The sequence below is a fragment of the Schistocerca piceifrons genome, chromosome 2 (genome assembly GCF_021461385.2).
Source record: "Schistocerca piceifrons isolate TAMUIC-IGC-003096 chromosome 2, iqSchPice1.1, whole genome shotgun sequence".
In the NCBI taxonomy this organism is placed as follows: domain Eukaryota; kingdom Metazoa; phylum Arthropoda; class Insecta; order Orthoptera; family Acrididae; genus Schistocerca; species Schistocerca piceifrons.
The window spans coordinates 556860448-556873624 of NC_060139.1; the positions used below are offsets into that span (position 1 = coordinate 556860448).

General features: G+C 43.5%; 1 protein-coding gene across 3 annotated transcripts in view; it reads right to left on the reverse strand.

Annotated features, from left to right (window-relative positions):
• Positions 1-13177, reverse strand: part of LOC124777213 — a 482077-nt gene that overhangs the window by 31351 nt on the left and 437549 nt on the right. For all 3 annotated transcript variants that reach the window (XM_047252529.1, XM_047252528.1, XM_047252531.1), the window contains one exon: positions 10956-11193. In XM_047252529.1, coding sequence (XP_047108485.1) covers positions 10956-11193 — 238 coding nt within the window. The remainder of the gene's footprint in view (positions 1-10955; positions 11194-13177) is intronic.

Sequence of the window (13177 nt, forward strand, 5' to 3'; positions counted from 1 at the left end):
GTGCTGCTGCTCTCAGTGCGGCTTCAGTTGCCTGAGACTGCACTAGCATGTGTGAGTTGTGTGTGTGTGTGTGTGTGTGTGTGTGTGTGTGTGTGTGTGTGTGTGTGTGTGTGTGTAATCTTTTTTTGATGGAGGCCTTACTGAATGAAAGCTTTAGTTTTGACAGTCTTTTTGTTGTGCCTATCAGCGTCTCAGCATCTCCACTATTAGTGAGTAGCAACTTTCCTTTTCATAACATTGTTACATTCCAGCCTGGATTTTCCATTGTTTGAATGGTACTTGGGGTTAGACCTATGGCACATTCAATTTCAGAAATTGTTAGGGAATTCAATATTCTGACATCCACAGTGTCAAGAGAGTGCTGACAATACCAAATTTCAGGCATTACCTCTCACTACAGACAATGCAATGGTCAACAGCCTTCACTTAATGACCAAGAGTAGTGTAGTTGGCATAGAGTTGTCAGTGCTAACACAGAAGCAACACTGTGTGAAATAACCACTGAAATCAACGTGGGATGTGCAACAAATGTATGTGTTAGGACAGTGCAGCAAAATTTGGCATTAATGGGCCATGGCAGCAGATGACAAACATGACTGCCTTTGCTAACAGCATGATATTGCCTGCAGTGCTTCTCATTGGCTCTTAACCATATCCGTTGGACCCTTTATTAGTGGAAAACTGTGGCCTGGTCAGATGAAACCCAATTTCAGCTCATTAGAGCTTATGGTAGGGTTTGAGCCATCCATCCAAGTTGTCAAAAATGCACTAGTCGAACTGTGGGCTATGTTTACATGGAATGGACTAGATTCTCCAGTCCAACTGAACTGATCATTGACTGGAAATGATTATATTCAACTACTTGGAGACCATTTGCAGCCATTCATGAACCTCATGTTACCAAACACTGCTGGAATTTTTATGGAGGACAACTCACCATGTCACCGGGCCACAATTGTTTGAGATTAGTTTGAAGAACGTTCTGACAATTCAAGCAAATCATTTGGCCACCCAGATCACCCACCATGAATCTCATCAAGCATTGTGGAACATAACTGAAATGTCAGTTTGTGCACAAAATCCTACACTGGCATCATTTTCACAATTATGGGCAGCTACAGAGGCAGCATGACCCAGTATTTATGCAGAGGACTTCCAATGATTTATTGAGTCCACACTGCACTACATAGGGCAAAAGGAGGTCCTACTTGATATTAGGAGGTATCCCATGACTTTTGTCATGTCAGTGCATTTTGAAATGGGTGTACAACACTGTAGTTAATGTCACTGTAAAATTCCAGAAATACTTCATGATGCTGTTAATTTGTTTTCCGACAAATAAAGAGTCTAAGAATCACAGCTGGTGCACGTAGTTACAAGCATCTCCTAAAACAGAAACTGTCCTATCCTAGAGAGATGCAGAGCCCAGTACCTGAGTGGTGAGACTGCAAGCACAGCATTCTTTCGCCATCACTCCTCTTACACTCACGTCAGTTTCACATACTGGTGATTCCTTCACTCACCTAAATGAGTGAGCACTCAATATGCTGAAGCAACAAGCACTGCCATTTGGCTGAAGAAACATGGCGATTAGTTTAGTCACAATATAGCAACTCTAATGAGTCTGGATGCCTTGGAATGCTTTTCAATTAGAGATTCCCTGTGTTTCCATGGTCTATAAAGAATGTATGTTATGATTCATCAAATATTTCGAAGGTGATTGAACACGATTATGTGTAGCCAATATTAAAATGACTATGAATGTAGAATGTTATTGATTTTGCTGTCCCACTGTACAAATTGTATAAATGAATAGATGCAGCAATCTGTGGCAGGTGGTGGGCATAAGGAGAAGGCATGGGGTTGGGAGCAGGAGATGTAGCAGGGTTGTGTTGGGGGAAGCTGTGGGAGCCAGCAGGGGTATGGTGGGGACAGGATAGGGCTGCTAAGTGCAGCCAAACTGACAACTACCCTTACATTAGTATATAAGACACACATGGCAAAAATAAGCTGAATTGGAAGTGACACACCACAAACTTCACAGAGTAGTGGATCCTCCTGCCACAGGAGCAAATTGTGTATGTTAAAAGGCTATTTCCTACATGAAGTGTTCATCAAGCCTGTGTGATCAATTTGAGTGACCACAGTTTGTTTTCCGCCACCTCTACCTGCTCAGTTTCCCACTGTCCCACAATTCATCTGTGAGCCAATGAAATGATGTGCATGAACACACAACACCATCCTGACATGCCTCTTTGCCTGCTTTGTCAGCTCTGTCTTTTCTCTGTATCCTGAGTATGTCCATGTACCCAGCAGAAGACCACCTCCTTGCCACGATGTAGGTGCTGCTGTATGGAGTCATGGATGAGCTGAACAAACTGGTCTACCAGATACATTTGGGGGACCTCTTGTAGCGCACTGACTGAGTCAGAACAGATGAGAAACTTCATACATCGATGCCTGTAAATCCACTCCAGTGCCATCATAATGCCATATAACTCCACATCCTAATTTGTAAACTGTTCCAGAAAACCCTTTGAAAACTCTAGCAGGGAAAACAGGTGAACAACTGAGCATTCTCTTGCTGGGACCCATCTGTATGTACAATGATAAAATGGTGGTACATACTTAAAAATAAGGAAACAGTAGGAAGAAAGTAGTCTAGGTTTCCTTGTACTGTGTCAAGCTTAATATCATTTTATGCTTCTGAAGACGCCAAGGTGGCAATTTGTCCCATTTCTGGCTGATATTTAAAGGTCTGGTCCTTGAGAAAGTCAGTAGAATGTATCCTGAATGGTTTGGCCGCATGGGACTGATTCCTGAACAGCCACTCAAAGTGGGGGTGGACTCAACACAAAATGCCTATGACTGAGGCAATGCCAAGACTTTCAGGGTCTATCAAGCCAGAAGAAGGCACTGCCAAATCCAGGGTGATGGGTCACCAGCCACAGCACACAGACTCTGAACTAGGCTGATCTTAAAGGCTCCAGTCAATATCTGAATGCCCCAGTGGTGGATAGCATCTAACATCTTGAGGTAAAAAATATGGACTGACCCATAAATGATGCTACCATGATCTAACTGTGATCTGACAAATGGACTATAAAACTGCAGAGGATGGAACCTGTCAGCTCCCATGCCTTTCCACTGAGGCATTTCAATAAATTCAACATTTGAAACCCTTTGTTCGCAAGTCTTTGAGGTGCAGGAACCACGTTAATTTTGAATCAAATAGTAGGCCCAAAAAGTGCACAGCAGCCTTAAAATGTAAAATGTGGTCCCCTATTGTGAGTTCTGCTCGATTAAAAGTTTGACAAGCATGGTTAAATTTGATATATGTAGTCTCCTCTGGTCAGAAACTAAAGCCAGTTTTACTGTCTCACACTTCCAGCATACTAATGGTCAGCTGTAGTTGTCTTGTTGTTGTTGTTGTTGTTGTTGTAAGATAGGAGGAAAAGTAGAAGATTGTGAAGATGTACACAAACAAAGAGCATTTAACAGGGCTCCTGACTGCTGACGAGTTGCCACAGACAGTGACTGCAAACAATGTGACACTGAATACACCACACTGGGGAAACCTATTCTCCTAGGCATTGCAGTCTGACAAGGCATCACCAGTGCCATACCAAAAGCACTGTTCCTTGAGGAAGGGTTGGATAAGAAGCAACAGACGTCGACATAGTCCCCATTCACAAAGTTGGTGAAGAATGTTCTACCTTCAAGTAATGTTGTTCCCTTTTTCAAGACAGACAACAACAATGAGGCAACTACAGCCGACCATCAGGATTCTGGAAGCTTGGAAGAATAAACAAAATAGTTTTGGCATACGAAGGAATTCTATATCACAATCTCCAGTAGAATTAAGTCGTCAAAGGCAGGATGTGGTAGCAGCTGAAATTGTGTTCAGAGCGGCACAGGTGACCTCAGAATCTGAGAAGCCAGATAAGGCAGCAGTTGACAATGTCCTTAGGAATCTTACCCATACATCTGGTAAGGGTACACTCCTGTAACAGTTAGGGTTCATACGATCCTTGACTGGTTTCCACAATGGAATTAATATTGCCTCCTCCTGGGTACTCTTGATCAAACCAGATCTGACTGAAATAAGATGGGAGTTTGCCATTGGTTTCGGGTCACAGATGATGGAGCATGGCATAATGAATCTGATCTGGTCCTGGAGCAGAGTCACTAGCCACTGATATAGCTTGTTCCAACTACCAGATGAAGGATGGTAGACCACCTCATCCCACAGGAAAAAGCAGAGCAGCCACTTTTCCACAGTCCTACAAAACAAGTGGAATACAGAAGTCTGGATGATGCTGAGATGATAACAAAGGTGTTCAGCTAAAACCTGAGCCAGATCTTTAGGCACGTCTGTCTACCAACACCCCATTTGTCAACAAGGCCGTAAGAGGAGGTGTACTGCCCTTTCCTGAAATCTGCCTTATTGATTCCCAAACTTACACAGTGGAAGTGGACCAATTAATGGAAGTCATGAATTCCTTCCAGGAGTCGTCTTCCATTCTTTTATCCACTTGTGCTCTCACTGATCTGAAGGCACGAAGGTTTCCTATCATTGGACAGTGTCTGAATTTTCGCAAAGCTGGCTCCGACTGCCAAGTGACATTTGTCATACCATCAAGGGACATGACATCATCTGCCGGCCGCGGTGGTCTAGTGGTTCTAGGCGCTCAGTCCGGAACCGCGTGACTGCTACGGTCGCAAGTTCAAATCCTGCCTCGGGCATGGATGTGTGTGAGGTCCTTAGGTTAGTTAGGTTTAAGTAGTTCTAAGTTCTAGTGGACTGATGACCACAAATGTTAAGTCCCATAGTGCTCAGAGCCATTTGAACCATTTTTGAACCATGACATCATCTGAGGTGGTTGCTCGACTGGGGAATGGAATCTGTGGCAGCTCATTGAATCTCACAGGTGACATATGGCCCACCATCTCCTGGTACAATCCTGTTGTTCAAAGATGGTCTGCTGACTATATTGCAACCAATTTCCCCTTTAAACCATCCATATTTGCAATCTTCTGTCAACCACCAATTAGAGTCAGCAGACAAATACACACCAGAAAGTGGCCGCTGGAAAGGAAATCTGTGGTCAGTTCCCCCTGAATTAAGTCTACAGTAGCTGGGGAAGAAAAACAAAGGTCAGTGGCTGAAGATAATCCTGCAGCAGTAGAAAAGTGTGTCATCTGACCAGCGTTCAAAGGGCAAGACATTCTCTCAATGGATGAACTGCTCAGTAATTCGACCCCTGGAACAAAAATGGTAGGTGAGCCCCACAACACATTGTGTGCATTGTAATCCCCCATGAGGAGGAACACAAGGGGAACAGTGAGAGTTCTGTCACTGAATCTTTTTGTGAAATCTTATGGGACTTAACTGCTAAGGTCATACTTAACCTAAATTATCCTAAGGACAAACACACACACACACACACACACACACACACACACACACACACACCCATGCCCGAGGGAGGACTCAAACCTCTGCCAGGACCAGCTGCACTGTCCATGACAACTGTGATTTTAACTGGTTTGATAACTTCCACTGTAACTGCTTTTATGACCATGGTAAGAGGAACAGGAGAGGAATTACATCTGTCATCAATGAAAACAGCAACACTACCCTTATCCCTATCTCCAGTAACACTGTCCTTCCTGTAGGAGCAGCAGTCCATTAATGCTTGTGTGTTGGCAACTTTAAAATGAGATTCTTGTAAGCAGGTGCAGAACAGTTTCTACTTGGTCAGGAGCTGTAATTCTTTAAACTGTAATGAGTGTCAGTTTAAGTTCCACTGCAACAGAGTAGTCCCTGTGGGAGTCATTCATTAGTGATGGTTGTCCTTGTACTTCTTCCTTATTGGTGGTGATTACCTGAGATGTCAGGAGGAACATTAGACTGTGTCAGATTCTGCCTTTCCTCCAGGAGCATATCAACATTCTCAACAGTAAATTCACCACTGGACAAGGAGAGTGCCCGTCTACACAAAGGTTTAGCTGCCACTTTCTTCAATTTTGAACAGCTTTTTATGTTGCTTATTTCTTATTTGTGGCAGGAGTTGCTTGCATTGGTTGAAAGGACAGCTTAATGGGCTTTCCGATGGTGTGCAATGGTAGGGAGCTCAAGTTTTAAGTCCACTGTTAACAGCTTCTGAATGATTTTGGGTTCAAAAGTAGCTTTTCTCCCCTCACATACACAAGTGTACTTAAATCTGTTTTCTGGGTTTGTGTGGAGGCATCAAACTTGGTAACTGACTTCTTAAGGGCCGATGTAAAAGAAGTAGTAAATACCTGAGGTTGCATAGCTATTTTAGCTTCACCATGGGGCATGTGTCCCCTAATTTTCAACTCCTGAACTTTCCTTTCCTCATTAGAAACCCCACACTTTCTGCTTCATACTGCATGATCCATGGAGCAGTTTATACATTTTAGTGGAAGTGTACAAGAATCATCTGATTCGAGGGCTGAGCCTCCACAATTGCCACACACAGCCCTCCAGTTACATGCCACAGTGGTATGACTGAATCCTGACATTTGAAGCATCGCACTGGTTTGGGCACTAATGGTCAAACCTTAAAGACAGGTATAGCCTGCAAGAATATGTTCACGTAATTCTGGAGTGTTAAATGCTATAATAAATGTTGCAGTTTTTTCCAATGTGCCAATTACTCTTATATAGTTCTCCACTTCTGTGACACCCTTATTTTTCTATTCTTCACGTAATTCCTCAGGGTCCAACTCCATTATATCGGACAGGTAACCATGCCTTTACCAAAGTTAAGGGCCTTATGCAACTCAGCCAAAACAGGGTAATCATCAATGGCCTTGCATCCCAGAAGCTTCGATAGTTAGTTTTATCTGGCAGTTTCAATTAGAAGTGTTCCATTACGAAGTCATTTAATACTTTTTAAGGACCCAGCAATACCCTCCAATGCCATGCAAATATAGAACGGGAATACCTCCTCAAAGATTCCCTCTGCTCTCTTGATTACACCGAAAGTGTTATGGCAGACTACTGCTCTGTTACTATAACTCTGCAAGTTCTTCTTGGACAGACTGACCAACTAAACTCTCTTTGTTGAGAGGGTGAAGGTGCTACCTGATGATAACACCCATCCTGTCAGTGGTAGATGTGGATTGAGGTCACTCCACAGGGACCCCATCAGCCACTAGGGAAACAAATGTTGATCCAAACAGAGCCCTGCATACCTGAGAAGGCCTTATACAATGGTGGGGCAGCAGATGCCCCAGAGAGAATGTTTTATTTCACCATTCTTTCACCTCATCAGTACTTGGCACACCTTGGGGTGAGACACACAACGTTCTACCGCAGTGCCTAACGATGGTCTTTACTTATGCCCAGAGTTTATGGTGGCCTGGTGGTACTGGCCAGTCCCCATCTTGGGAAACCTGGGGTCACCAAACTCATAGCAAGCTAAGAAAACCACAGAAGTAGTAGTAGTAGTGGTAGTAGAGGGGTTTTGGGTGCACAACAGCAGGGTTAAGGAAACCACAGCCCTCCCTTCCCTATGTTATGGGACATACTTCATCAGACCCCTCCGCTGAGGTCTGTCCGGCTTGGGCAACCCTGTCAGTAGCTATACTACTGCCAGCATAGTCCTCAGCATTACTGAGGAATGCAAACCCTCCCACCTGGCACTTAAGGTACCTACGATAAAGTGGTGTCCCGCAGGAAGAAGCAGTCATTGAAGTGAGCACATTGTGTTGGGTAGAACGTTCAGCAACTGGCTGGTCCATCTGTCTCTTGGCCACAGTTTGTCAGTGGCCATTAATGCAGAGACAGCTTATTAGTTGTCATACCCATGGAGAAAGCAGCACAGTGCGCTGCAGATTAGTTTGTAAATCAAGTGACCGCTTTCACAGGTAGCCCTGCCTTTGTTGGGACAGGAAATGCCTGTGATTGGATTGGATTATGTGGTAATGGGAGGATGTATGGGATAGGTATTGCATGTAGGTCTATTGCAGGGTTATGAGCCATGAGGCAAGGGGCTGTGAACAAGTGCTGAGTTGGGAATCACAAGGACATTACACAAGTTTAGTGGGCAGTGGAATACCATTGTGGGAAGGGTGGGGAGGAAAGTGCATAGGGTATTCCCCATTTCAGGACATGACAAAAGGCAGTTGAGACCTTGGTGGAGAATGTCATTCAGCTGCTTCAGTATTTGGTTGTACTGAGCCACAAAAAGAGTGCTCCTTTATGACCAGACAGTGGGCATGTGCGAGATGGTAGGTGATCGTGGAGATAAAGCATGGGAGATCTGTTTCTGGGTATGGTTAGGAGGGTAATTTCAGCCTGTGAAGGCCTCAGTGAAAACTTTGGCATATTTGAAGAGGGACTACTGGTCACTACAAATGCAATGACCATGACCATGGGTGGCTGGACTATATGGAGAGGACTTCTTGGCACTGGATGAGTGGCAGCTGTCGAAGTGGAGGTATTGTTGTTGGCTGCTAGGTTTGATGTGGATGGAGGTACTGACGTAGCCATCCTTTAAGTGCAGGTCCACAGCAAGGAAAGTGGTTTGCTGGACTGAAGAGGACCAGGTGAAGTGAATGGAGGAGAAAGTTTGGAGGTTCCAGAGGAATGTGGATACGGTGTCCTTACACTCAGTCCAGATCATGAAGATGTCGTCACTGAATCTGAACCAGATGAAGGGGATTGAGATTCCGGATAGATGGGAAGGATTCCTCTAGATTGCCAATGTATAGGTTAGCACAGGATGGTGAAATGTGGGTGCCCATTTCTGTACAACTGATATGCTTGAAGGTGATCCGTTCAAAGGAGAAGTAATTGTGAGTGAGTATATAGTTGATCATGGTGACCAGGTAGGAGGTTGTAGGTTTGGAGTCACTCGGGGACTGAGAAAGTTGGCGTTCAAAAGTGGCAAGGGCATGAGCATAGGGGATGTTAATGTAGAGGCAGGTAGCATCGAAAATTATGAGCAGGGTACCTGATGGAAAATAAACAGAAACAGTGCACAGTTGGTGGAGGAAATGATGATGTATTTTATATGGAAGGGTAGGTTACAGTTAATAGGCTGAAAGTGTTGGTCCATGACGCACAGTAACTGGCCACATTGGGGCATCCTGGGTGGTTGGGTTTAAGGTATTTAGGACCCATGTGGAAGTCAGGTGTGTGAGGAGTGGTGTGGATGAGGAGAGAAATGGACTCAGGTGAGAGGTCCTGGGATGGACCTAATGATTTGAGGAGGGACTGGAGATCCTACTGGATTTCAGGAATGGGGTCATTGTGGTAGGGTTTGTAGATGGATGTGTTTGACACCTGGCAGAGGTTACAAGATAAGGATCAGGTTTTGGCTGGTGGAGTGTGGTTCACTCTGTGGATGTAAGGTTGGTTTTCACGCTGAGGGACTTGAAAAATGATGGTGAGGCGAAGCCTGAGGTTAGAAACTTCTGGAAAATTGACAAGGGGTGATTTGGAAGCAGTGGGAATGAATCACCATTGGATGGAGGAGTGAACCAGGTCAGACAGGGTTCAATATTGATTTTGGATTGAGTCTGATTGTTAGGGCTGGTGGCAAAAAAGTGTTTCCATTGTAGGGATCTGAAGAAAAGAGAAAAATTCCAGGATGATTAGGACAAGTTCATGACAATGCTTCATATTTGCTTAGGTTCTATATTCTGTATGGTATTGGGAGGGAGTTTCTGAGGATGTGGTAAATGTAGCAGGTCTGTGAGAGAGGGTTTGTCAGCTATGAGGAGATGTGGATTTCATTCACCAAAATCAACAATTTTTGAAAGTCTGCAACTATGTCACTATTCGTTTAAATAATAAAAAAGTGAACAACTTACACTTTTTAATGCATAACAGGATAAGGTTCAGAAATTTCTCTCTTTCTCAGGTGCAACTATTTCCGTGTGTTTGTTGTTCTGCCCCTCTTGCTCTGAGTCATCTTTTAATGGTTACTGCATTTCAAGAGAGAGAGAGAGAGAGAGAGAGAGAGAGAGAGAGAGAGAGAGAGAGAGAGAACAATATACACAACAGTCATCACACAAAATACCAATATATCGAAATATTTAAGAATGGGAATAAATTCCTGAAACGTGTCACGTTAAGCATGGAAACTGATGCAGTCTTTATTATTGAAATCAGAAACACAACAGTGAAATATCCACAAACTATAATTCCCCAGTATTATTGCAACTGTCTCTAGCAGCTTTGTGCAATTTCGGATACTTCCTGCCAGTGGTCTGTAACTGTCAGTAGTACTAGTTTATATGTTTTCTGGTATACTGCAATGGCACAACATTGAAAGATTTGTTTAACTTAATATTTATTGATGCAAAGAGCCCAGGACATAACTCAATTTTATTTTATTTATTTGTATATATAGTTACTGCTTCTTTTCTTTTATTGGTTCTGGCATGCATCATGCTGTATGTGTTAATTCCACTGTTTCCCATTTGAGATACTGTTAAGCAGAACAAACATGCTTACATTTCCATCTTCTCCTTCATTTTCCTGGGTGGATATTAGTAAAATATAGGACTCCGCCATTCCATATGGTACTTAAGAATAAAAGACACCTTTGGCTTTATTTTTGGGGTTGAAAATACACACACACACACACACACACACACACACACACACACACACACACACACACACACACATCTCAAACTTGTTTTGCAAAATCTGATTATAATGTCTTATGTACCAGGCATGATTACACCTAGTGTGCTCACAGTAACTGACGGGACCACTGCAACTGGCAGGCTGTGTAGATGTTCACTCCCCTTCACATCTTTTTGCCTATGCCCCATGAACTCTAGATCTTCCTAAGTACTAAGTGCTAATTTCCAGTTTGTGCTTTAACAACCTTCACATTTATCACACATAATTAAATTACAACATGAAAATATCATAAATTACAGGAAGTCAGATGAAGATGATCTACCTCTTTGAAAAGGCTGATGGACCTACTGCGTATATTGCCTCTACCTGCTCCTTCAAAGTGTAGCACATTTCTAAGTGTTGGATTAATATCAAATGGTGTAGTCAGCCTCACAGAATTTCGCTTGAAGTTTTCCACAGCTTCACGATATTTGTTTGAGAACCAAGGTGGAAAGACAAAAGCAAACATTGGTAGTCTTTCCTCTTGTTTACCTTGATCAGTGTTTCGAATATCTGCAAAACTACAGAAACATACAAAAACAACAATATTAAATTGGGATTTTCCCCTAATCTTGATCAGATATAGAATTTTGGATTTAAGAGGAAAAAAAACTACATTTATTGAAACACAATGCATTTCATGCCATATTTTCTGTGAATGTGACAAAATTCCAGTAAGTATAAATTAAACAAGATGACACCAAACACACAAAATGGTATCCTTGCATGCTAGTGGCTCAGTAATGGCAATTTGCAGCAACCTACAACAAAGTTTGCATTCAATTTTTGAAGTACAGTTTGAAACTTATAATTTGTCCAGGCAATTCAAGTAGCAACATGATATATGCATCTATCACCATTTATATAAATACTAAACAAGCAATTTTACAGTGAATGACAGAGGGTGTTTCATAAACCTTAGCTGTCCATCACTTTTCCTACAACTGACGTTATGTGCCCATTCATTTTCATGTTATTTTGCAACTTTATGCCTACATATTTAGTTAATGATATGAATATAATAGAGGGAAACATTCCACGTGGGAAAAATATATCTAAAAACAAAGATGATGTGACTTACCAAACGAAAGTGCTGGCAAGTCGATAGATACACAAACAAACACAAACATACACACAAAATTCAAGCTATCGCAACAAACGGTTACTTCATCAGGAAAGAGGGAAGGAGAGGGAAAGACGAAAGGATGTGGGTTTTAAGGGAGAGGGTAAGGAGTCATTCCAATCCCAGAAGCGGAAAGACTTACCTTAGGGGGAAAAAAGGACGGGTATACACTCACACACACACACATATCCATCCACACATATACAGACACAAGCAGACATACTTAAAGACAAAGAGTTTGGGCAGAGATGTCAGTCGAGGCGGAAGTACAGAGGCAAAGATGTTGTTGAAAGACAGGTGAGGTATGAGTGGCGGCAAATTGAAATTAGCGGAGATTGAGGCCTGGTGGGTAACGGGAAGAGAGGATATATTGAAGAGCAAGTTCCCATCTCCGGAGTTCGGATAGGTTGGTGTTGGTGGGAAGTATCCAGATAACCCGGACGGTGTAACATTGTGCCAAGATGTGCTGGCCGTGCACCAAGGCATGTTTAGCCACAGGGTGATCCTCATTACCAACAAACACTGTCTGCCTGTGTCCATTCATGTGAATGGACAGTTTGTTGCTGGTCATTCCCACATCGAATGCATCACAGTGTAGGCAGGTCAGTTGGTAAATCACGTGGGTGCTTTCACACGTGGCTCTGCCTTTGATTGTGTACACCTTCCGGGTTACAGGACTGGATTAGGTGGTGGTCGGAGGGTGTATGGGACAGGTTTTACACCGGGGGCGGTTACAAGGGTAGGAGCCAGAGGGTAGGGAAGGTGGTTTGGGGATTTCATAGGGATGGATTTGAGGAAGTCGTATCCCTGCTGGAGAGCCACATTCAGAGTCTGATCCAGTCCCGGAAAGTATCCTGTCACAAGTGGGGCACTTTTGGGGTTCTTCTGTGGGAGGTTCTGGGTTTGAGGAGATGAGGAAGTGGCTCTGGTTATTTGCTTCTGTACCAGGTCAGGAGGGTAGTTGCGGGATGCGAAAGCTGTTTTCAGGTTGTTGGTGTAATAGTTCAGGGATTCCGGACTGGAGCAGATTCGTTTGCCACAAAGACCTAGGCTGTAGGGAAGGGACCGTTTGATGTGGAATGGGTGGCAGCTGTCATAATGGAGGTACTGTTGCTTGTTGGTGGGTTTGATGTGGACGGACGTGTGAAGCTGGCCATTGGACAGGTGGAGGTCAACGTCAAGGAAAGTGGCATGGGATTTGGAGTAGGACCAGGTGAATCTGATGGAACCAAAGGAGTTGAGGTTGGAGAGGAAATTCTGGAGTTCTTCACTGTGAGTCCAGATCATGAAGACGTCATCAATAAATCTGTACCAAACTTTGGGTTGGCAGGCCTGGGTAACCAAGAAGGCTTCCTCGAAGCGACCCATGAATAGACTGGCGT